Source organism: Pezoporus occidentalis, unplaced genomic scaffold (assembly GCF_034315485.1).
Source record: "Pezoporus occidentalis ecotype Australia unplaced genomic scaffold, CSIRO_AGI_Poc_V1 ctg99, whole genome shotgun sequence".
Lineage (NCBI taxonomy): Eukaryota > Metazoa > Chordata > Aves > Psittaciformes > Psittacidae > Pezoporus > Pezoporus occidentalis.
This window is the reverse complement of record NW_026916358.1, coordinates 3,588,029-3,610,903: the sequence shown is the minus strand read 5'-3', so window position 1 is coordinate 3,610,903 and position 22,875 is coordinate 3,588,029. Positions and strand designations below refer to the sequence as shown.

Below are 22,875 nucleotides of genomic sequence, written 5' to 3'. Positions count from 1 at the left end.
AGTCTGTTTGACTGAAAAATCATTTACTGTTCTGCATACACTGAAACTGTGCAGTGCAAAAAGGCCACAAAATGCTCCTATAGTGTAAGAAATAAGGATAGTGTCAGGTTTGAATAAAATATGACTCATAACAAAAGTGAATATGGTGTTAGGTAGGTCATGTACAAACACCAAGAACATATCTCTGGTTCATCTGTCTGTCTGGAAGTGAGGTGAGGTCTTTTCCTTGCTCTCCTTGAGCACACTGCTGCACTCCAAAGAAATACTGGGATACTGGAAGGACTCCCTCTGGAGACCTAAGTCTGTTGTAATAAGATTACATGGCAAATGTTTTCTGGAGTAAACTGACTTCATCCTTCTCTTGATCCCAGCACTTCCCAGCACAGGATGTTCGTGGAATATTTTTTACTTTGGGTAAGGACTGCAGAATAAGGTGCATAGTATAAACTCAACAAGTATCTACAGAAGCATATAATCCACTAGATATGTTTGGGAAGGCTTGTTTTACATGAATAGAAGTTGTTGAAAAGCCTTTTTTTGGGGGTGTCCTTGGAATTTAAATGTGTTACCTCATCATCTTCCAAAATGGCCAAAGCACATGAATGGGAAAGTGTCTTCTTTTTTAAAAAGATTGATGTTTTCTTACCAGGTGTTGGGAGGAATTTTTGATTGCATGCTCTTCTGATGTATGCAAATAAGATGCATATGAATAAATAAAGCCGTTAAATGCTTAGTTCAGTGTTGTCAAAGTTATTACATTAACAATAAGATGGAAATTTTTATAGCTACCTGCAGTTATAATAAAGTTTAGAGTTTTCAAAGGCATCTCTTCTTTTTGGCTACCATAAAAATATTCTCAGCCTTCATTTACTAACACGACAGTAACTTCTGAAGTGTTGCATATGTTTCATTCCCTGCTAGCAACTAAGGAAACATTCACCACCAAGCCTGAACTTTGGAAGTCCTTGCTGCTATTACATGCTCTGTTCACGTGGATGGATGGAGCCATTGCACCTCCATCTCCACTGATGTTGATGCACCAACTGCAATAATATTTCAAGTCAATCCCTGATTAGTTAGGGGAAGGTCAGCTATTTCTGACTGGCCTCACCCAGACAGAGAAACAGAATGAAGCTCTGCCATCAGTGTCCTAAAATAGAAGGCCCTTTTCATCTGTCAGGCTTGAGCCAGCCACATGGAACACAAATTAGGAGATGCAGACTGACTCACAGGGCATTAAGGAGGAAAGGCACAGGCAGAAAGTCAAGTGTAGAGAAACTTCTTCAGAAATGAGCTGTATTCTCCAAACAGCTTTTTAGTCACTTTCCCAATAACTTTATTTATTTTACTAAAGTACTTAAGAAGGTTTTTTGTAAGATAACTTTGATAATGAAACTAAGTGTGGGGGTATTTTTTGGAGGCTTCTTTGCAGCTCTGGGGGTTTTGCTTTTTTTGGTGGCATTTGGAACTGATTATTGGCTTCTTGCTACGGAAATAGGAACGTGTTCAAAAGCACCTGAAGATGCTGGGGTTAGTATGGATGTTTTTGTTTATAATGAGAATTGAATATATAGGCTTCTTGGATGTTTATTTTGTAAGAATTTATTTCTGTATGAACTTCTGAATATTCTCATCTTGACCTTCTGGAGACTTCTAAGCCTACTTTAAACCCTGTTGTAATCAGGTATAATTAACTCTAAAATGGATTTGTATTTTGTGATACTACTTTGGCAACATGAGATTCTTTCAAATGAAGTACAACTGGTTTGACATGCTATAGCCAACCTCTACTCTGATAGGCTGAGTTTCATTATGAGGGTGGTATTTTGTGCCTCAACATCTGATTTCAGTTGTATGATAATGCCTTTTTTTGTATATATTTTTTTCCTGCCCATAGGGAGAGAAGGCCACTTTCCATCATGAAGGTTTCTTCTGGAGGTGCTGGTTTAGTGGAAATGTAGGAGAGAATAATGCCAGCATGTGGAATTTCTGGTATAGTAAGTAACTTTTTCATTTTACATTATCTCCAGTAGCTTGTTCTCAAAATCGCTGTGGTTTTGGTGTTTTTTTTTTTCCCATCTTATGAATCACTGGGTTTCTTACGGCTTCTTCAGTGATCAGGTTCTTTAGCTACCCTAAAAGAAATTCTTGACACATTTTTGTAAGTTAAAGGAAACCCTGGGACAAAATGATACACGTTTAACTGTCAGCTTTGTGAGTGTTGTGGCTGCTCTGTTAACCTGAGTCCATTCTTATCAGGACAGTCTCTTGCCACTTACGTTAAACAGACTGTTTGTTTCTGCAGTGTGGGGAAAAAGAGCTTAGTGGTTAGGATGGTCCATGAATTTTCGTCTGGAGAGTTTTTCCAGCTAGTGCTACAAGTGGGTTAAGGAGGACATGGGTAGTTTCACTGTGAAAACAGTGAAACTGTGCACATCATCTCCACAAGAATTTCTCTACTAAACGCACAGATGACCCTTCCCTTTCTTTCACTACATACAGATAGTATTTTACAACCAAAATGTCCCATGAAGAGAGGTCAAGCAAAACATCTTTTCCTGTCTTTGACCCTGTCTCTGAGGTACAGAGCTCCCTCTCCTTACTTCAAGATTTACACAATCCTTGTGAAAAGCAGATGCCATCATACAAATTTGAGTTCAATAACCCATGTTTTCCTAACTATATTGCTTGGTCTTAGGTGGCAAATGTAATATTCACTGTAGTTAATTTTCCTTTCTTACTTATCTGGAGAATTCTGTGGTCAGGTATCTGAAATTTAAATGTGATTTAGGCTATAGTCAGCTTTTATCTTTCACAAGGAAGAACGTGATGTTTTTATAAACATTTAATATAAAGGGTGAAATTACCCTTCTCTGGGGATATTGATTTGGTAAACTAAACTCATATGTAAACTTTCTGAAGATGCTTGATATTTTTCATTTTTCTTTCACGAGACAAAAAGTAATTTCCTGGGATTTTTTTTTTTTTTGAGAGAGACATGCAATAATGAGATGCACATAATTAACCCTCACAAGTGAAAGATATATATGCATGGAAAAACATACATATGCATTGCATATAAATTGAAGTGTGCCTTCAGCAAGGCTGCTTTACTGTTCTCAAAATCTGTGTTGCCCTTTAAAGAATATCCTTGGCTGGATAACAAGGCTGGTATCTCCTACCAAACTAAATCCACTGTAAGTTATTGCCTGAGAAAAAAAACTGGAATTTTGACCTGTGGAACCCAGTTTGCCCATTTGAAGAACAGGCTTAAAATATTTTATTTTTAAGGCAATAAATTATTAATCTTAATCTTTCTTTCACTTTTAGCTAACCAGTCGCCTTCTAAGAATTGTACACATGCTTATCTGTCACCATTTCCTCTTATTCGAGATGAACACAACTCAACCTCCTATGATTCTGCAATCAGTAAGTATTTTTTTGGTTGCAAATGGATTCAATGCCTATAGTTTCAAGAAAACCATTTGTATGCTTCAGTGTAAAACTTCCTTATCACTCCACAGAGTTTAATTAATAGTTTTGGTGTTTCATACTTCTCATTATTTTACAGCATACAAATTTAAGCCACTAAGTTGCAAAGTAGTTAAATGAATGCTTAGCTTTAAGCATAATGGCAGAATGATGGTAATTTTTTTTTTTTTTAAAGAGATATTTCCTTTTTAAGTTCTTTATTTTCTCACATAAAAAGTATGTTCCTTGAACAAGTACTTCTCATGCATTCCAGTAAACCTTTTTTGTTGTTGTTGTTAAATAATCACATGTGGAAATATATTGCAGTTTTACTTTATGAGGAAGGAGTAGAGGGGCCTTAATACTGTCTAAGTTTATTCAGCTAATTCAGATATACTGCACTAACTGCTGGATGTGCCAGTTCCTCTACACTGACGCTATAGGGAGCTGAGGCTCTGAAATTACTCTCAACAGTGTGTGCCTAAGAATGTTGCAATAGACAGTTTTGTTTTGTCATTTCTGATGATTTCATAGGACTTTTTAAAATAACCCCCAATGTGTGGATGCTGCATGTCTCTGAGCTCACTCAGTGATCCTTTCCTGTCCTGAAGCTGTAATTATGCCTTTGCTAACATTAAAGTGTCTTCAGGATCCATTTTTTGTGCTGCAGACATGAAAAAGTAAGTTGGACTGATAATGATTCTCTTAATCTTTAGAAATTATGAGCTGTTTGTCCAGGAAAAATTCAGACCTCACCATTCAGAGATCTAATCTGTAATTTTACAGCACATCTAGAACATTTTATCTTTCCATTTGGAAATGACAGAGTCATCAGGTCCCAATAATCTAGACAGAGTTTATATTCCACCATTCACTCATACATTCACAAAAGATCCTCAATTCATATTACATGATTACACAGAAGTGGACAAACAAAGAATAAAGAAAGGAGAATGAATATCATCAAAAGTTTAATTAATTTTAGTTATGTTTGCCAAAAGAACCAGTGCTCAAATATAATTTTCTTATCTATATACTTCATATAAGAAGATTAAAAATAGACAGAACTGTAGCAGGGATGCTGTCCCAGGTAGGGTGTACTCAAAGCCATTCCTGCTATATAAATAGATACTGTTGGATTGCTTTTGAGCTCATTAAAACTTGCTGGTTTTGTTCATTCACCAGTTTTGTTCAGTATCTTGGCGCAGTGGTGAGGACTTCACCCACCTGCAGTGTAAGGTGTGGTGTCCACAGCTGTGCTAGACATTGTTTGTGGTTAAAGGGCTTTAAAGAAATTTTACACCATGTTATTTATCTTAACCTGTAACAGGTATCTAAATGAACTCGGGGAAGCTTGACTCTAGTGACTTTCTGTGATGGTACAGTGGTTTATAGTGACAGCTATTATAGTGTGCAGCTCCTAAGCAGGCTTAGACAGCACCTCATTGTGTTACCAGCAGATTCATTTATATGATGACTCATAAATGTATGTGCAAAAAACTACAACCTAGGAATAAAAAAATATGAATTTAGCCCATAGAATAAAAGTGCCAGAATAGTGAACTCTGCATCCTTAAATAAACATGCATTTGTGTAATCATAATCAGACTGGTTATCCTGTCAGGCTATTTTGAAATCATAATAATATAGTACTTAATTAATTGCTAGCTAGATTACTGCATAGTATCATGGCATTAGATTACTTAACAGTGACATTCAAGGACTATCACACTTTTATACAACTCTTTTACTACAGGACAATGCTAGGCCTGTTTTTGAAAAATGTACAAAGTACTTATTTGTACAGGGAGTCCTATTGGTTGCAGTGGGATTATTCCTAAGACAAAGAAGTGCAAAATTTAGCACTTAGCTAAATCATTAATTTTATTCTTGAGGTTTGGGTTTTTTTTTGTTTTTTTTTAACTTTATTTGGAAATGAACAATAGTTCCCTAGCTGTTGTAAACTGCCCCAGCGCCTTCTGAAGCTAAATTGGAAGACATTTAATGGGGCTGCGCTGACACATTAGTTTAATACTCTGATTTGTAGCTGCTAATACTTTTTTTCCTGACTATTAGTACCTTATTTAGTCTAGTACCAGGCACATTGCCAGGATTTGAAGTAATGCCTAATAAAATGTAGAATACACAACATTTATAAGACTGAAGTGAAATTCTGGTTCAGCAACTGTTAAATCTAAAATGGTGTGATCAAGTTTATTGGCAGGTTTGTTACTGGGTTGAAATTAACCTAAACTAATCTAAAGAATACCAGCAATGAAATCTGGGAATAAAAATTGTACAGTGAAGTGTTAGCAGTAGCCTATTTCTAGGGCAAAAAAATGGTGTTATGCAGTACAGTCACATAATTGCCCATGAGAGGCTGTAATACAGTACATTTACTAAGGGAGAACACCCCAGCCACTAAGCAGTGATAAAGTAAGAAGTATTTAAAAAAAGTAATACATTCCTACTGTGAATATTGTATTTGTTTTACCGTTAAGGTTATTAAAAAAAAAAGGGTTTATTACTACTAAGGGGTATTAAAGGGTACTGAGTGAAACTGAGAAAAGTCTTGCAAGGTTTACTGTGCTGCCAGGTGTGTCTCCTGTGTGCTGATGAGATCTCTGACCTCATTCAAAGTTGTTTATCTGCAGAGAAGATAGATACTCCTAATTTAGAGCAGTTCAGGCACTTTACATTTCACAGTATTTTATGTTGTGAGTGGCAATACTCATGTCAGATGAATTTTGATATCTCTTACATGAGAGGTAAAAAAGACATATTCTAAATTGCACTCCACAGTTAAATCACAGGAAAAGTTCAATTTAGGAGGTAAGCTTGTGGGTGAAAATTCAAGGCAATGTTCCCAAGTCATTTTGCCGGTCCTTAGCAATGCTTATGCAACACTGTACTCACACATGCTTCGGAAGTTTCTCAGCATTTTTAGTGCTTAATAATTTGTATTGATATTAATTTTAATATTAAGTGTCTGGGTTTTGTGTTTGTTCTTTTTTTTTTTATAAGTCATAGAAAATGTATGGGTTGATGGCTGAGATTTTAAAACACTTGAAGTCACCAAGGACAATAAGATATGTAGTATGGTTTCATGAGGTTGATGTTAACCTCTCCAATAGTGGATGGGTGTCACTTTGTCATTTTAGCTAACCTGTTCCTGAATAACCCATTATGGAGCTTCAGAGGTGTATATGTATAACTACTACACAAGTGTGTGTTGTAGGTGACACAGCTATGGAACTTTGTCAAAACACATTATTGCTTCTCTTTCATATCACGCAGCAGTAACTTCTTAAAATACAAATCTATGTCTTAGTTTATAATCAGTTCTGGGACTTACTGTACTAGATAATTTTCAGATATTTCTCAAAAATTTGGCCCCTTATTCAAAACCAGGTAATATTTCTAGATTTCAAACCATGCAAAAGTCTCCAGAGGGACCCAAATTAGCATCTTTAGGGAGAAAAACAAGTAGCAAGGGAAAACTACAGGTCATGCAGTTTTAAAGGAATATACTGCAGTTAGAATGTTCCCATAGTATGGAGGCCAAATGGTGCAGAACTCAAAGACAAGCATACCGTGTGTACTCCTGTTTTCCGATAAGTACTATTTTATTTTTAGGCCTGCATGTCACTGCCAAGGCAAATGTTGTACCCGACAAAGGGGCAGCTTACCAAGACAAGTTACAGAACCTTCTGTTTAGCAGTCTTGCAACACAGAGCAATGGTATCAAAGATTAACACTGCAGATAGGTTTACCTCGGACTCTGCAGTAGTGCTTGTACTTTATTTCTTCTGTTGTAAGAAATACTTTGATTAATGCATGTATTTGAGGTAGCTAACAAACGTATCTGTGAAGTACCTTGCAGAGGCAAGTGTGCTCTTTGTCATCTGGACCAGAATATGGGCTACCTTAAGAACTGCCTCAGTGAGGCTTTAACTGGTGCAAACTTATGTTAACACTTCACATAAGTGCACTGAACCATTATTTCTTGAAACAGGCTTCTTGGATCACAGTGTCAGCCCTTTTCATGGGATATAAAGAAGCATAATTCAGAGCAGCATCTTCTGTTGCATTTTAGTTGTCATGTTTTACCTCAGTCTCAGAGCAGCAAAGTCTTTGACTTGAAGAGTAAGTTCATTCTTAGGAAGGTTTAATTTCAACCGGCTCTTTTGCATCCATCTGCAGATGCCAGCTAAGGTAAATGACAGTAGGGCTGCATTGTAATTTTGACTTATTAGCCCTGTAGAAACTGATCTTGCCCATCTGGGCAGAGAAGATGGGAAATGTCTGAGCAAAAATAGGCCTTTGCAGAAAAATGGCTTCTTGCTAACGAAAAAGTCTAAATGTTCTTAAGATGTTTCTCAGACCTGTGCCACAAATGATCCAAATGACTTACTGTCTTGCAAATTAGAGGGGATAGTCTTTTGCTTGAACAGTTGCAGATCTGGGAGCATTGCAGACTTTTTACCTGCCAACTATACTGTGTTTTCTAACTGATGTTTAATGACAGAGTTAGCTGTATAAACAAGCATTAGGGTCATCAGAATTTATCTGTGAATCTCTAGAGTAAATTATTATTTCTAGAGAAATAGAATGGAAGCTTATTTCAGGTGATAGCCAGGTCAAATCAGTATTTCATGTATAATGTATAAAATTGTTATGCTGTTGGAGCATAGAAACAGCTTTTGTCTTTTATAGCTACAGAGAGGTTTAAGCAAATCTTCATCAGTTACATATGTACTCCTTTTTTGTGTTATGTTTCCAGGAATATTTGAACAAATAAAGCTTTTCTGGTAAAATTTCACTAAAAGCAGACTTCAGAGTTTCTTGTATGAGGAACAGATAATGAAACTGGATACTGATTTTGTAATGCTGGAGAGTCTTGTATCCTCATTCATTCAGGAAATAGAAACAATGTTGTATGATTCAGGTGGCTGACTATAATGGTATTGAAGAAAGCTTTTTCAAGGTCCGTTTTGGCCAATGTGTCCTGTTATGTAGCATGACTTTGAAGTACCTTGGGCCATCCATGTAAAAGAGTTGGGTGGTTATAGACTGATTTAGTGGTATTAGGTTTTAAATGAGAAAGTAATGTCCCATGGACTTGGGGACTGCGATGAAGCTTAGCAAAGTAGTCCCATGAGTAAAATAATATGAAACTGCTTCAGAAACCCAAGACTGAAGGACTTGAGAGATTTACCTCTCTAGGTCTCCATTCACTGTCCATTTGCTTTAAGTGAATCATTTAACTATGAGTTTAACTTCAAACAGGTGCCTAAATCCCGTATGAGATAGAGTACTTAGAGCAGAACATACACTTAACTGCTTTGCTGAACCACAACCTTATTTCTTACCTATTATTTCCATATTCTTTTTTGTTTATGTGGAAAGAAGAGTTGTATTGGATATGAACCAAAACACAGTTTTAACCCTTCTGCCGGCTTATTTCAGATACATTCATCCTTTCATCCCCAGATCTGCTGACCAGTGTGGCAGAAAATTATGTCGCTGAATGTTTGCATGGATTAAAAAGGATGTTATTTAAGAAGTGTGGCTAATGTGATGTGGTGAATGTGATCTAGCTAACATAGACGCAAGACGGTATATACTTTAGCATGAGTTAAACTGGTCAAGTTAAAAACTATAGATTTTTTGAACACAATAGTGGGAAGCACAAGCTGATAATGTGTAGTGCACCTCCAGATTTCAGATGGGGGCAAACCCAAATTTTTCCAGAAGCTGGCTCTAACAAGCTGTATGAATGGGAAACTTTAAGAACCAGCGTAATACTTTCTTGGTTGTGTTTTGCCGTAACAGTAAGCAGGTGCTGTCAAATGATAACTGGCAGTTTCTTTTGTGACTCACTTTTCCTGACTTGACAGCTGGTTTATATGCTTTCCCTCAGTTGGGTGGAAATGTTTTTCACTGACTGAATTGTCAGTGCTTCAAGATTTTCAGATCTGACGATGGAGATCTTCGCAACTCATAATTTTACTAATGGGTTGTGTTAATGTACCAATTTTGAAATTCATGGGAGAAATGTATGTCACTCTTGTAGCATTTGTAAAATGATGACTTTGTTAAATGGATGTGCAATTAACCAGCTAAAAAATAATTGTTTGAAAGATTCTTTTGGCCAGGGTATGTCACAAAACTCTCGGCTCATTTATCACAAGCTGCATCCATTAATTCAGCGCTGCTTGGCACTAACAGGGCTTCTGAAACATCATGTTTTAAATTTAATACAATACAGAGAGCTTTAGAGCAGGAATAGGCTGGCTTAAAATACGTAACCATTTTTCAGAAAGCTGGGTTACATTTTTTGAATTTCTTCCCCCACCTGCTTTAGATTTTCATCTATTGAATATAACTGTATGTAAGGGGAATTATCCAGTTGTAGATTGTAGAGAACTTGCAGATTGCTATTGGTGATATGGTCTGAGCACTAAGAATGTCAAGATGTTGCAGCTTTCTGCTTCTCCCAGGCAATTGGGTTAAAACAATTGCATCCTTTCAGTCTAGTCATTTATCCCAAAGAAACATTGCTACAGCTTTGGTGTACCATTTTCTAAAGAGCATAAATTTGGTCAAGTTGTTATCTTACAAGTCACTGCTAAATATTAAGCAGACAGATTTTATTCATGGCAATTTATAACCTATTTTCCATGATCATCAGATAAGGACTGAGGTTCAAACCTAATTTAGTCCACATGACATATAACTTGTAGGCACAATAGAATGAATGTTTCATTTGTTAAAAAGGCAAGTAAGAACAAAAGGGGAAATTAAATGTCTTTGTTAGCCAAATATGCCACTTGTTTAAGTTCTAAAAAGTGTTGTATTCTTTTTTTCTCCTTCCCTTTCTCCAGTTTATCGAGGTTTCTGGACAGTTCTTATGCTCCTGGGAGTAGTCACTATTGTGATGGCTAGTTTCTTCATCATCTGTGCAGCTCCTTTTGCCAGCCACATTCTGTACAAAGCAGGAGGAGGCTTTTTCATCATTGCTGGTGGGTATACTGTTTGCTCAGTCAATTAAAGAATAGAAAGATGAGGTATTTCTTCCATTTTCCTTGACCCAAAATTATATTATTCATGGCTAAAAGAAAGAAAAAGCATATGCTTCTACCCTTTGGCTTGTGGAGTGCCTGCCATGGAGACAATTCTTTCCACAGTTACTTTGTCATGAAACTATTCTAAAAGCAGCTTTTGGATTAAAAAAAAACAAACAAAAAGCCAGGACAAATCATGGAATTACACTGCAATTTCAATCTACTCTTTTAACAGGAAAAAGAATGCATATTTAGGGGTGCTGCCTTATAGGAATTTCAAAGGCTGAAGAGAGGTGCTTTTTAATAAGTGACAGAAAAGATCATTATGGTGGGCTCAGGGAATTTGGAAGACAGAGAACAGTAGAGTACAATAAATAGTTGTCACATATGAATAAGTGGGAGCTCTAAACCTCTGTGAATGAAAGATAACAAATAACCTAACTTCCTCCTTCCTCATAACCCAAATGTACTGTGGAGGATGCACTCTGCCCTGCCATGATTCAGGTGATATGGGCAGCTCTCTGGGATGCTGCTCAGTTAACCTTGCAAAGTCTGGGAAGATGTCACACTGGTGTGTAAGATACAGTTGTGCAGGATGTAAATGATATTATATGCTCAGTCACTGTTCTCCTTTGTATATAGCCTGGTGAGAGGCAGCCCTGTGAGAGCAATGTTTTGTTACAGGTTAGAGCCACTCATGTCAGGACCCAAAGGCCTGGCCTCTTTTTCTGCTTCTGTTAGTGACCTGCTGACCTTGCTTACCAACTTCACCTCTCAGCTCTTCATGCACAGCAAGTCATGATTATTCCATTTTAAAGGATCCTCAGTGAAGTGTGGGAAGTATTTTATAATATTTTTTTCTGAAAAACCTCCTGCATACTTGAATTTGATCCCTTGAGAATTACTCCTCCACACTTTTAAAAGACATACAAAATATATTCATAGTCTGATGGAAATCACAAGATATTTCAGTGCTTTTTGTCACTAATTTGCAGGGTAAGAGCCCATGTGTGCCCTACTCTTTCTGCATTTGTAATTGTAAAAAACCTCAGCTGTGACTAGAAAGTAGCAGAGGCTGTTACAGAGGAAAAGGGCACTTGAACGACAGCAGGAACTGATGGGCAGAGGTGCGAAGTGACATGTCTTTTCTCCTCTCTGGGTCAGTTCATCCTCCCTCCTCTAGGCAGGGGAAAGTTAGATCCCCAAGTCTGCACTAGTCTCCTTTGTCTTCCCTAGGAGGCCTGCAAGAGGCAATAAAAAAGGCATTTGCGGTAAAAACAGTAGGTACGTAAGAAGTTCCCCTAGCTGCAGATTCATTTCGTCCTGAAAGAGGGGCCTAATTGGATCAGATGAATGCTTGTGGAGGAACCCTACACCTCTGTTTCCTTTACTGAGGGAATGTAGAGAGGCTATTTTTTTTTAGATGTGTGAAGTTAAGTGAGCTTTGTTATCCTAGTGAGTGACTTTGGGCCTGTCTCTTTGCCCCTCTCACCCTCTGTCTCTTTAGAGCAGATGTTATTCAAGGGAAATCATGACTTCCTACTCTGTATGTAGTATTTTTCAACTTAAGAACTGTTCTCAGTCAGCATTTCAGAGAAGAGCTGTGTTATATTTATTATTGCCATTATTGCTGTTGAAAAGCAAAGATATTTAACAAAATCCCACTATAATTTGCCAAAAGGTAATGGTGACAGCACAGTTTAGGACCCTGGAGCCATTCAGCTTGCACGGGAAATTTTGGCTTGGGTAGGGGGACATGGTTCTTGACCAAGCTCTTCTGTATCTACTGCCAGTCTCACCAGTAGGGTGGAGTTGCCCAGGCAAGGTGCTCATTGTAAACATCATGATCCTACCCGACACTGAAGATCACCCACAAAGACACTGAAAAAAGCTTGTTGCTCTCAGCTCTTCTCAGAAGTACTCATATTACCAAGGTGGAGGTTTAAATATATCATGAATTAAAGTCATGCTGTGGGAGTGACCATGCTGACATAAGAATTGCTTATAAATCCTTTGTATTTGATATCATTTAAGCTATATCCTGTGACATGTTTTGGGCACAACTCAGTTTCCCAACTAACTATGGTATTACTGATCAATGGCCCATTAATGGAATTAAATGGGGAGTAAGAGGGATTCTCTGACCCAAAGGTATGACAGAGTGAAATTGCTATATTTCTTTCTCTCCCAGTAGTAGTAGTTAATACCTGAAATCTGGGATAACTTGTGGGCAGAGCTAAGGTAGAACCTGATGCAGAAGAGGCAGGTTTTAGCCTGCCTCTAGAAGGCAGGATGGTGTGCTCTACTGTGTGCCCTGCTGCCCTGATCTGTTCCTCTAACCATCTCCTTCAGAACTAGAAGAGCTAAAAATAAAAGGAAAGCAGGGTATGAAGGGGAGAAGTGATGAGAAGTGGTACATATTTACCATTCATACCAATATGTGATCAGGATGCAGCCAGGGTGTTGGAACTAGGTGATCTTAACATCCTTTCCAACCCTAACCATTCTATGATTCTATGATCTATTTAAACACAGACCTTACGGGAAGATGAAAAGATGTGACTTAAATCATAGGTGAAGTTAGAGTTCTTTTAAAACAGAAACCAGCAGAATAATTTGAAGAATAAAAGGAATTATATACATTGTTTTGAAAGGGCCTGAATGCTGTCATACCAAAAAATTTGAGTAGCTGTTATACTGGAGAGAATAGTGTGCTTCTGAGAAAGAAGTTAGACAAGATAGTTCTGTGGAAGTTTGGTAGAAGATGGGAAAATCAGTCATTTTCCTACTTACATATCCTTAAAGAAAAACATTAGATGCAGCAATTTTAATACCTGTTATTGGACTGAAGTATCTGTACCCTTTTGCAACCTCAACTGACAAATTAGATGGCAAATAAAAGCTCTGCCTCCACTGAAGAGAACAGCTTGTAACATGGTCTGCTGTGCCATCTTAGGGTTCAGAAAGCAGCTGAAGATATTATTGGGAATGGAATCCATGCCAACTGTTCAGCCATCTGAAAGCTAAGTGTTTTTTTGAACCAAATACTTAAACTTCTACCATCAATAGAAACACACTCTCAGAGGGACACTCCATCTTATCTGAGCTAAGGCAGTTAGACTTGCCTTTTGAAGGCAGCTGTAAAAGAAGCCATGACAGAGCTCCTGAGTGACACAGAATAAATTTAGGTTGGAGAGGACCTCTTGTGTCAATCAGGTCTGACCTTTCATGATTCAAAGCAGGGCTGGCTACAAAGTTAGATCAGGCAGCTTAGAGCCTTATCCAGGCAAGTTTTAAAAAACTCCACTAACTGATGCTTCACAGCATCTTTGGACACTTGTCTCAGTTTGACCAACTTAATTGAGAACTTGTTTTTTTCTGTGTATCCACCTGAAATTTTCCGTGCTGCAGTTTGTGATCACTGTGTGTCATCCTTTCAGTGTGCAGACCTCTGAAGAGTCTATCCCCATCATCTCTAGAACTCCATTTAGAAAGTCTGTTTTTCTTCTCTTCCTGAGCTTATTCAGCCTCTCCTTATCCTCCATGCCCCTAGCCATCATGGTGGTCATCATCTCAGTTTATCAGTATCTCTCTTTAACCAGGGAGCCCCAAACTGGACAGTTTTCCAGATATGATGTTAATTTTCATTTACGCCTGACCTGCTTGAACTGAGAGGGACCATTCTTATGCTTTAAGGAAGTTGCCTGTGAGGAACAACAAGATATTTTAGGCACTGTTGTCCTTCAGAGCATCCTTTGCCCTTCAGCGCAACCTTCCTTGGGATCCTGCTTACCAGTTTCTTAACAGGCTAAAGTCTGTTCTCCTGAAGTTCTGGGTCTTTAATCTCCTGCTCACCTTCTGTATTCCTCCTAGGATATTAAACTTTGCCATTTATCCTTATTGGTGGATAGCAGGTCCGGCAAAACACTTCCATTATTAGTTTGTCTGTTCCACACCTGTTTCAAAAAGTTATCATTGATTCTAGAAGATATTGGGGTGGTTGAGTCCCTGGTAAGATCCAGAAATCATTACTATTTTCCCAGTCCACTACTTCTTCTTCATTGGGTGGCCTGTAGCAGGTGCTCACCATGATTACACCATTTTTGTCCACCTTATTGATCTTAACCCTGATCATAAGCTCCCATGACTCCCATAAGCTGTCCATTCGAGACAGGCTGCAGCCATCCCACTGCATCTTCACTGCTTGTTCTTAAAGAGTCTGTATGCACCCAGCAAAGCATTCCAGTCAAGCAAACTGTCTTACCATGTCTGCAGCTGAAATGGCATCATCCACTAGAATTCCTCCTATGTTATTCCAACAGCAGGTTTATTTATATACACACATTTGAGATGGGCTTTCAGCTGTGCTGCTTTCTTAGTGGATGTGTATGGTCCTCCCTTATTGCTCTGTCCCATTCCCTTCCCCCTGCTTATCTGGAGGCTTTAATGTCTGTCTGCTGATGGTCCTTGCTTTCATCTTTTCTCAAGGTTACTGAGCTTACTGTTCTTTTCCCACCTTGTCTGATGGATCTCACCTCTCTCCAGCAATCCTCAAATCTCAGAGAAAGTCTCATGGTTACAGAAGCCCAAGCCCTGCTTGCAAGACTAACTACAAAGCTAGGAGCTGACACAGAGTGTAAACCAACATTTGTATAGTTTTTATTGTTTGGGAAGCAGGTTTGAGACCAACATCACCAGAGGCACATACCGTTGCCTATAACCCTTACAGCCCTGCAATTACTCACTCAAGGTCTCTCTGCCAGCTTCACTGGTGCTCACGGGGAACCACAAAGGGTCTCCAACGGCCAAAGAGACCTCAGAAGCCTCTCCGCAGAATCATGTATTTGGGGTTCAGAATAGCAGCAAACCTACCCACAGAGCAATTATGATGTCTGATCTGTGGCAGAGTCACACACCTACATTTTCTTCATCCCGATCTTTAAGAAAGGCCGCCCACTTCTCTTGTTGAGTGCTGCAGCTGAACTCAGTGGAGTACAAATGGAGAGGCATACACAGTTATTGGCATTTGTGGCAGCTTATTGACTAGCAGCTTCCTCTGGTAAGCTTTGTAGCCACATTATCTCCCTGAGGCTGCAGATGCTACACCTGTAAGGGAAAGAGCATATCAGTTAAAAAATATTATAGTCAGTGACTTGAGTGCTGTGTTTGCAGCCTCACCTCCATGTCTACAATATCAGATGGTGGACCAAGAGCAGCTAAAGTAATGCAAACCATAAGAAGCCTTATAGTTGCTTCAAAGGTCATAGGAAACGAAGGGAAAGCTGTCCTAAATTAATAACTTAAGACAGCCTTCAGTAAAGTCCATAATTACCTTGGGCCTGGCTAGTGGTGAAAACTGTCCTGTTGTACTGATGTCAAACAATCAAGCCTCCAGGATGTGCACAGAGCATTACAGAATCACACCCTCATGAGGAAGCAAGATTAGAAGTACCAGTATGACTTCTGCTTCCTGCCAAAAGAGTGAAAAAGCTGATATTTTAATTCTAGCTCCTAGATAAGGACAAAAATCTGTCTTCAGAGATATGTGCCAACTCCCATAACACTTAAGTGGGATCCTCTGCATGTACTTCAGAGTGGAATGCCAACCCTACTTTTTAAATAAAGGTCACAAGAGGCCAAGGTAGGTGTCAGAATCTGTAATAAGGAAAAGGACATAAAAATGCAACTGAAAAAAAAATATATATATATGCACACAAGTTTTCCTCAAGTGAGATAAAAAGTTCTAAACTTCTAGGCGCAAGTAAAAGGCTCACATCATTCTTTACAGCACCTGTTGTCTTCGTGTCTGCATAGTAAAAGATTCATGCCATAAACAGCCATTCACCATTGACAAGTGAAAGGCATTTCTACGTGGGAAGAATAAGTACTAAAGGCCAGCAAACTGCTTCTTGAATTCATAGACGTTTCTAAAGGTTCTGTATTCTTCTCTGCAATATGCACAAGTGTTTGTTTGAAAGAAATTCAAAAGAATGAATGCAAAAGACAGAAAGAGTGACCTCGGAGAAGTCCAAGTCTTATCACACTGCACAGAGCTGTGTATCAAACATGTGTGTTCTTAAAAAAAATGCAAAACGACAAAAAGGAGAGAAAAAGGAGGAGGTGGGAAGTATTTATTTGTCTTAATCTCTCTCAGACATATTTCATGTTCTAAGAATAATTTCCCTCATCATTCTGATTCATGCAACTGCTGTTTTATTTTATATTCACTAAAAGGCAAGGGCATATGGACACCAGCACACTGTGTAAAAGGTCTAAATGCCCAAAGTGTAGAAATACATCATAGCACACATTGTTCCTAAAAATATTTGCTTCATGAAATTGTGGATTTTTTTTTTTTTTCAATCTCAGTAATTTTGCCCTGGAGCTTGGCTATGAGAGTTCATAACATTCAAAATAGGTAGTGCAAGATTGCAGGAGCAGATTTCCCAGAATAAATGTATATTTAGTATGGTCCTAAGTGCTTAACTCCCATGAAATTAGAACTCTGTGAAAATTAGACAAAAGGAGCACTAATGAAAGAAATGCTGTTGGAGTCAATAGGACATGGTCAGTTTTTTCTTAGCCTGTTACTAGTGTTCAAGACAATTCTTGAACACACTAGGCAATATACCTACTAATTAGCTTCCATTAACAGATAGTGAGAACCCTTAAATACTCCTTTAGTGCTTTAATTAAATAAGAGGGTTTACATATTGTCCCTTTCCTTTTCTTCTCTTTTAAAAAAGGACATTTATCTCTGCTTGACATACATTTCTTCAGCAAATTTCCATACCCAATAGTTTGCCACCAGTTTGCCACACACGGGTATTAGCAGCTTGCTGTGAAATCACCTGATGGATTTTAGTTTCCCTGAAGTCGCTTGACCACTGGCAGCACTTCCTTGCTATTTTGCACCTACATGGTGCTGGCTCTGTTTTAACCAGCTAGCTATTGTTTCAGACTGCCCAAAGAGCAAGGGGTGCCCATTCTGAGATTTAAGCACTCTAATAGATTCTTGTTTTCATGGCAGATGCTTCTGAGCTACTTAGTGTTGCACCTGCCTAGGTTGCCAGAGGTCATGTCGGATGTGCAAAGCTCAGTTATACTTCCCTGCTACTATAGTAAGGGAATATGCATCACCACTTTTTGTAATTATTATTGTTTTGGAATAAGTTTGCCTCAAGAATAAACAGAAGACTACAGATATTTGAAAATGACACAGCATCTGAAGAGGTAAATTCCAATGTTCGTATGGATTTTGTAATATTATTAATGTATATTTCAAAATCTTTGGGTTATAATTTTTTTTTTTTTTTTCTGTTCTTGACATTTTGAAACATTGGACAAACTCTATGTTTCTAATAACTCCATTTATAAATTTGGCCCTGAATCTTTTTACATCAAAATTTACTAGCTCTGTTTGCTTCTAATTTTCCTGTGTTGCCTGCATTACCTGTTATCATTAGATGTTCTGTTATAGGAATCTTCCTCTCAATTTGACTTACATTTGGTGTGTCTTCAATTTAATTTCTCAGTCTTCATGTCTGGCCCCAAGGTGATCCTTTTCTCTGATTGTTTCACTGGTTTTATGTTTAATACAAGCACAGTATTAAATTACATCAAAATTGAATTTTACTCAGGTAAAATACTTTCAAAATGAATTTATGCCTTTTAGAGCTGAGTGTTGTTTTTTTTTCAAACTTTGTTAGGAATTTGAGCCCTAGCAAAAAATGTAATCCTGAAAGTATATTTCATAGAAAGGAAATGTCTTTGCCTCCTTCTTTATTTAGTTTTTCCACTTTCTTTCAGCCTCATAAAAGTTGTAGATCCTTTGGGATTTTCAGTCACATTTTGATTATGCCTTAGGTTAACTACTTCAGCTCATTATTTGGTGGGCTTCGAAAGGTAGTGTTCACTGGGACTGTATTGTGAGCTCTCACCTGTCAGATATTCAGGATGTCCACGATGTAAAGCTATTACATTTTGACCATAAAGCACTAACAGGAACACCAGCAGATCACTGTAAGGGCAGGCAAAGAAGGTGGTGAAGCAGCATCTCAAGATGGGGATGGAGAAAGGTAACCATGAAAGATTCACAGGACAGATGGAAGCAAATGCTAGTCCATGGGTGCTTACAAAGTACACTTGTGGATTTTGCCACAAGTGTCACGTTTGTTCATGGTTGCACTGCAAATATTTAGGAGGGTGGGGAAGAGACCACAAATACCTTTGACTTCTGCTCTGCAGCTTTACATCCTGTAGGCTCAGGTTTGGCAAGAAGGGTTCGCAGAAGTATGCACTGGTTTATGGTTCTAATGAGGCATGTAAGCATCCTTGGGTAAAAACATGATGGGGTGGTGTCCTTCAAATATTTTAATATTGGCATAGATCGTTTTGCTGCTGCAACTGTGCTGTGACAGCTGGACCTAAGGGGGCAAGTGGGTACAGGATGGAGCACGCAAAATATTCAGACTTGTGCCCTCAGTTTTCTAGCAGATCTTCTGCTGGAGCATCTGTGCTGCAGGCTTGCATTTCTCAAGTGTCCACATTCCTCTAAAGAGAAATGAAATGTTAGGAATGCAACTGATACTTTGGAAAGTACTTTCTTCTTATATCTCCTTCTGGTGTATAGTAACAAAGATTAACAAAGTTTGTAAGAACATGTGCTCCTATTACTATCATGTGTAAACAATCCAAAGGCTTTTCAGAGGAGAGGTTGGGAAAAGGTTGTGAATTATGTGGTGGATTAATTCCAGGAAACTGTTGTATCCAATCTGAGGCTAATACTAATAGCTTGCTTCATAGCTATTATTTCATTATTGTTGGGTTTTGTTACTACAACGGGAACTTCTTTTCTAATGTGGAGGATCTTGAATTAAATATTTGACTAGAATACACTGAAGGTAGTATGTTCCAAACAAAGCCCTTTTCATAAGAAAAAAGTAGCAAATGTAGATAGGTGAAGATGATAGAATGTTTTTTCTGCCCTTTCCCCCTTTTCATGTCTCATCCAAAAAACTGCAATATGAACAATGTCAGAGTTTGGAAAATGGAAAATAAAAGTAGGTATTTTTTTCCAGGTCATCCTGTTCCATCCTCCCTTGGCTCCTGAATTCAGAACAGTAAATACCTGCCTGAATTTCGTCTCTAAACACACCTGGGTTTCAGTCTGCCTACCAAAGTCAGATAAATTCTTTATTATGGGAGTATGCCTTTCAGTGCAAATCAGAAGCAAGATCGAGATAGGGCTTGTTAGAGGAAGCCAAAGGCGAAAAAATACCCAGGTGGTGGCTGACTGTCTTGCAGATGGGACCTGAAGTACTGACAGATTTCTAAGTATTACAGTAAATGCACCCAGCATTTGTCTCACACTCTGTTGTTAAAACCTGGTGTTTCTTTTCCAGGTGTCTTTTTTTCGCTGGTAGTCATGATGTATGTCATCTGGGTCCAGGCGATGGCTGATCTGGAAAGCTACACAGACATGAAAAAAATGGATTGCCCAGACTTTGCTGTTTATGTGCGTTATGGCTGGTCTTTTATGCTGGCTCCTATAGGAGTATTTTTTGCTTTATTAGCAGGGATGCTGTTTTTGTTGGTAGGCCGTTCCATTTATTTACACTCAGACTAGGTGTACACTGCTTAAGGCAATACAGTAGGAAAGAAATCCTAGTAAAGCTTCATCACTGGAACACAATTTTATACATTACCTTTATGGCAACCCTAAGTGTGCAGGCAGACTTTTGGAAGTTCTTCTGCAGACTTTTGGAAGTTCTCTGTTACTTGTTTAAGGGTAAAGGACACAAAACTCATAAAGGAAACCACCTTTAGCCTCAAATAGTTGTTTTTAATTCTTTAGTAAGTACACTTGTGGTTCTCCATATTGTACTATTAGCAACATATTTGCAGTTTTGCAGCTAGAGAAAGGCAAAATTTTTCTGCAGCCTAAAGCCCAACATGAAGTGGGCCAAGTCAACATTTTATACATCTTTTGTGCTTCTACTTGTGGAAAATGGTACAAGGCAGAGGAGACAACAAGCATTCACACACAGTAATTCAATCTGCCCTCTCTTCTGTTTTCCACTTCTTGCCTTAGCTTCAGTATAAGCAAACATGTCTGCACTTCATAAAAATAGAGTACAGTTGTTCATACAGCATCCGTGCGAAGAGGACGAGAGAGAAGACAATTGCCATGAACAGTGACCTGGTGCTAGTCTGTACATGTATAAGCCTAACTGCTTCCGTTACACGTTTCTCTTTTCTGTATGCATTTGAAAGCTGTATACTTCTGTGTTCTGAAATCCACATATTTTGCATGATTCTATAAGCCAAAATGCCATAGTTAAATCACTAGCTAAAGTTATGCCAAAACTGTACTTTGCATTATAGCATTAATATTTTAACCAAGTTTTAACCCTTTTATTTTTGTCTGGAATAGTCGGCTTCTCCACAAACATTTTCCTGGTTGTGTAAAATTACTTTTTTATTAAAAAAAGGTTTATTATGAAGACAATATCTAGGACATGAAAATGTATATTTCATGTAGCCTTCATTTTCTCAAATATTAAAAATCCACATTAAAGACCAAATCCAACTCACCTACTAGTCATCCCAAGGAAAGCAGTGAGCCTAGCAGGGGAGATGGATTTGGTTCTGTATTGATTGTAGGAGTGGCTGGTTCTCTGTGTATATGTGTGTGCACGTATATTTGGAAGATGGGGTGAGGATGGGACTGTATGCATGGCATGAAAAAGATGGGGTGGGGTTTTAACAATGGGGAAACTGTCTGGCATTGGCCCCAAGTTGAAATTAAATCCATCTGAGAGTCTGTTGGTTTTCACTTTGTAACTCAATGAGGAATAGTTTAGGACTGATGGGGAAAAGTAAAGACTGCATGTTGGTTTCTTCTTGTTCATAGTGCTTAATTCCACAGCTGTTATGAATACTGAAAGCATCACTAAAAGGCAGGAAAGGAGTGCCCACCTAGAAGATGTGGTGGGCCAGATTGGATGTTGCTTCCATTTTGGGAGTTTTTGTGATTGGAAACTTTCCAGCCTTCCCTGCTACTTATTTATTTTTCCATCATCAAGATTAGCTTTATACATTTTAGAACAGGAAGACAACAAGGGCAGGGGGTAGGGGAGCTGGGACTATGAGATCTGGAATAATTACCAAATCACAAAAATATTTTTATTGGCAGCTAACATGGTGTTTTTAATTACTGTGTCAGAGAGTATGATGGGTGAATTTTAACCAAATATTCATAAGCATATATATGAACTCCATATAAATGATAGCCATCCGGAGAACATTAGGCTTACACCATAATGCCGTTGGTTAGTCAGGAAATGCTGAAATTAACCCTGACCCTTGTGCATATGGTATTATATTCCTGCCCTTAATTACACAATCACATACTGTTTCTCAAATAATGCAATCTGTTGGTATTTACCCTCTTTACAGTCTAGGATACTCACTGGTAATTGTGGAGGTAAATTCAATAATCAAGAGTTATTTGACTAGGTGCCCCTCCCAAACCCTGTCTGCTTCTCTGCAGGGGAGAGTCCTTCTCCACAAGAGCTTAGAGGGGGCAATACAGAGCCACTTTCTTGCAACTTTTAGAAGCTGAAGAAATTGAGAGGTGCCTCAGAGCTGGACTTCTGCCAGCAAACCTAACCATGTGTGCAGCAGCAACTAATAAACTCTGCAAGGAATGAGCCAAAAGCTCCTGTGGAGACTTTAATTCAGCCCATGTGCATCTTCAGAACTCTCTCCATTATGCAGCTAAATTAGTTACACTCTTGTGTGCGAGGCAGCCTGTCTTGGAGACAACTCTTTGGGTCAGGCTGTGGATGTAATGGCCATTGAAGATCCAAGGTGTTTTGAGAAGAAACTTCAGGAGGCCTTTCTGGTGTCGGTAGAAATTGCTTGAATACTCAATTCTTTACTCAAACTCAGTCTTGGTAATAGTCTGTAGCTCCATCAAATTGCCTCAATTGGATGCCACCTTCTCCTAATAGCAGAACTAAGAGTCAGATTCCTTCTGAAAGAGCTGGGACAGGTTGCTTGTTCCCTCCAAAACACACGATGCATAGTAGGTGGCTGCCGCAGACCAGGGAATGGTGTTGAGGGTGGTGGGAAGGCATTTCTGTATGGATATTACCTAAAAGCACAGTCTGTCTGTTCTTCTGAACTATGTGCAGGTGAATGGTTTTGTAAGAACTTGAGGAAAGCAAACCATCTAAGGAGACTCACCCCATGGCATTCTTCCAGATATGCTTTTGTCTAGCAAATCCTTGGTGGCAATGCAGGGATTTTCATGATTACAGCTGAATAAAAG

At 38.5% G+C, this 22,875-nt stretch overlaps 1 protein-coding gene across 3 annotated transcripts; it reads left to right on the top strand.

Annotated features, from left to right (window-relative positions):
- The first annotated feature begins 905 nt into the window (after positions 1 to 905).
- Positions 906 to 21,363, top strand: TMEM182 (transmembrane protein 182). Of its 3 annotated transcripts, none has more exons than XM_062607025.1 (6): positions 906 to 1,530; positions 1,898 to 1,997; positions 3,331 to 3,429; positions 10,359 to 10,496; positions 12,891 to 12,951; positions 16,327 to 16,411. In XM_062607025.1, exons 1-6 carry the CDS (start codon positions 1,390 to 1,392, stop codon positions 16,394 to 16,396), a joined length of 609 nt encoding a protein of 202 aa, XP_062463009.1. In that variant the 5' UTR covers positions 906 to 1,389; the 3' UTR covers positions 16,397 to 16,411. The 3 variants fall into 3 exon arrangements, with proteins under 3 accessions (XP_062463009.1, XP_062463010.1, XP_062463008.1); XM_062607026.1 differs by lacking the exon at positions 16,327 to 16,411 and adding an exon at positions 19,619 to 20,008 and having other exon boundaries at positions 932 to 1,530; XM_062607024.1 differs by lacking the exons at positions 12,891 to 12,951; positions 16,327 to 16,411 and adding an exon at positions 19,943 to 21,363 and having other exon boundaries at positions 987 to 1,530.
- Positions 21,364 to 22,875: the final 1,512 nt, after the last annotated feature.